Source organism: Wasmannia auropunctata, unplaced genomic scaffold (genome assembly GCF_000956235.1).
Source record: "Wasmannia auropunctata unplaced genomic scaffold, wasmannia.A_1.0 LD335767.1, whole genome shotgun sequence".
NCBI lineage: Eukaryota > Metazoa > Arthropoda > Insecta > Hymenoptera > Formicidae > Wasmannia > Wasmannia auropunctata.
The window spans coordinates 139,841-142,064 of NW_012027123.1; the positions used below are offsets into that span (position 1 = coordinate 139,841).

The 2,224-nt window shown below is 32.7% G+C and overlaps 1 protein-coding gene across 5 annotated transcripts; it reads right to left on the reverse strand.

Moving 5' to 3' along the window:
- Positions 1-164: 164 nt before the first annotated feature.
- LOC105456100 (acyl-CoA desaturase-like) lies at positions 165-1,736 on the reverse strand. 5 transcript variants are annotated; one of them, XM_011699904.1, is made up of 3 exons: positions 1,482-1,736; positions 614-837; positions 165-465 (listed from the first exon to the last, which is right to left on the reverse strand). In XM_011699904.1, exons 2-3 carry the CDS (start codon positions 804-806, stop codon positions 230-232), a joined length of 429 nt encoding a protein of 142 aa, XP_011698206.1. In that variant the 5' UTR covers positions 807-837; positions 1,482-1,736; the 3' UTR covers positions 165-229. The 5 variants fall into 5 exon arrangements, with proteins under 5 accessions (XP_011698206.1, XP_011698205.1, XP_011698204.1 ...); XM_011699903.1 differs by lacking the exon at positions 1,482-1,736 and adding an exon at positions 1,025-1,338; XM_011699902.1 differs by lacking the exon at positions 1,482-1,736 and adding an exon at positions 998-1,338.
- Between the last annotated feature and the right edge of the window lie 488 nt (positions 1,737-2,224).

Genomic DNA, 2,224 nt, shown 5'->3' on the forward strand with positions numbered 1-2,224 from the left:
ACGCCACTCAGGGTCAAACCAATATTATCATCTTCTGTCCCTCTCGAAACCCTACAACTTTTGTCTGAAAAATTTTTCTCTCCCGGGCTTGATTTTCGAGATATTCGACTGGATGGATTAAAATGGCCCACCCTGTATATATATATATATATATGTATATGTATGTATAAAGAAATGCAACATTAGAAAGTAATTAATCTTATAAATAATAATATATTTTAATTTATTTCTAAATACGAGTCAATATATAATTTTTGCTTTTATTGTTTATTATAGACTTTGGTAATGAACTGCATTTCAGTTTGCATAATAAACAAGCTCGTTTGATTATTACCCCTCCGCATGAACAGTAACCGATGAAAAGGATGAGTCTGAGCGGTAAATTTGCGCTGTACGATCGATGAGACCATAATCTGTGAACACCAGCAGTCATACCGATACTCCCCAGTTCATACATGAACAGTACTGAAAATACCAAAGAAATATTGATTCTTATTCAACGTCGGTTATAATTAGATATATTATAGGAAGTATTAGCTTTCGGAAGAGTAATTGTCATTGAAGTTCTACCATATAAGGTCTAAATTTCTAAATCCCTTTTACACAAACTTACGCCACAAAGTCGTCTTCAGATTTTGAAAATAATTGAACGTGATTAAACCGTAAAGTCCAATGACGTGCAGCGTCGCTAAGTAGATGACCGAAATCCATAAGATATCTCTCTTGTGTCGTTCACTTTTCGTATTAACTTCTTCTTTGCCCTTAACTGCGTCATCGTGAGAACTTTTTGATATCGTGTCGTGCATGATGAAAGCGATGTCTGCAGTTTACGTCACACTATAACATAATTATACTTGAAGTCACATCGGTAGATATAAATATGCGTCAATTACAGAATAATAATAGCGAGACATCTGTAATTTCTCACAGTAAATTGAGAAATATTAATCGATGATTGACAAACTTATTTCGCGTTTAATTACAACACTTATAGTACAGAGTACAGGCATCAAGAAAGACGAACGGGTCACACCACTGCACCGAAAGAGTTTCCATTCGCGAGTGTTGTGCGGCAAAGTAGGGGTCGACAAAATCGATTGTACACTTTAGGTTTGATTAAATGTAATTAAGTACGTCACTAAATTATTATACAAATTATTTATAAAATGCACAGAAGATATTAGAAATCGCGATATTGTAATGGCTACCGAAATAACTTTGCTAGTAATATTATATATCGGTACCACATATATTTTTATAATAACTTTATTTTTATAATAACGATACTTTAAAAACTTTTAACGAATGTCATATCAGACATCAACTACACTGGTATATAACCGAAATTTTCATAATACCGGTATACACACTATACACTTAATAATTTTTCGGTAATACAGATATTATACCGGTGTTATCCTATGGATTATATATAATACTATTATCCTATATATAATACTATATATAGGATTTAATTTCACACTGAAAACTTGCACACAAATTTATTTATGGTCTCGAATGCATTTAGAGCACATATATGTTCTAAGCTCGAGTAATATATGACTTGCAAACTTTACTTGTAAATGTATATAAAGCTGCTTTTGAAGAAAATGCTATCAGTACTGTTGTAAGTTTTTATCATTCATTACACGTAGAACAAGGTTTAAATGACGATAGTATTGATAATGTGCTTCGCGAAATAGCATTAACATGAATATATGAAACTTACAACATTACTGATAGCATTTTCTTTAAATGAAAAGCGTGCAGAATTTATTTAATTTGATATTAAGAGGATGCTGAAAGGTCGGCCAAATTTGTACAAGGTCGATGAAGCAGACTCTTCAGTGTCAGTAGTATCTCTAAATGAACTTCTTACAATATCTTCTGGTCTCACTCAAACACGTGGAATGTCCTTATCTAACTTATTGAAGTGCCATCTCTTGGAAATCCGGCACTTACTGCCAAACGCAATTTTTGCTGTCATTACTTTAGCCGAGCGTACAAATTACCACAAATTGCATTCTAAGTAATAATTGTTTTTCTATGCTTCTAATCGTTGCTCCAAAGGTCTTGATTATTCGTGCAAGTATTCCGATTTGCGCGAATTACTTTTTTTGTACATATGAGCTACAGAACTTTTGTATCAATGAAATGTTTACGTCAGGTGACAGGTTATGATTGCTCTACGATACGGAAAAAAGGTAATTTTTAATATTTTTTC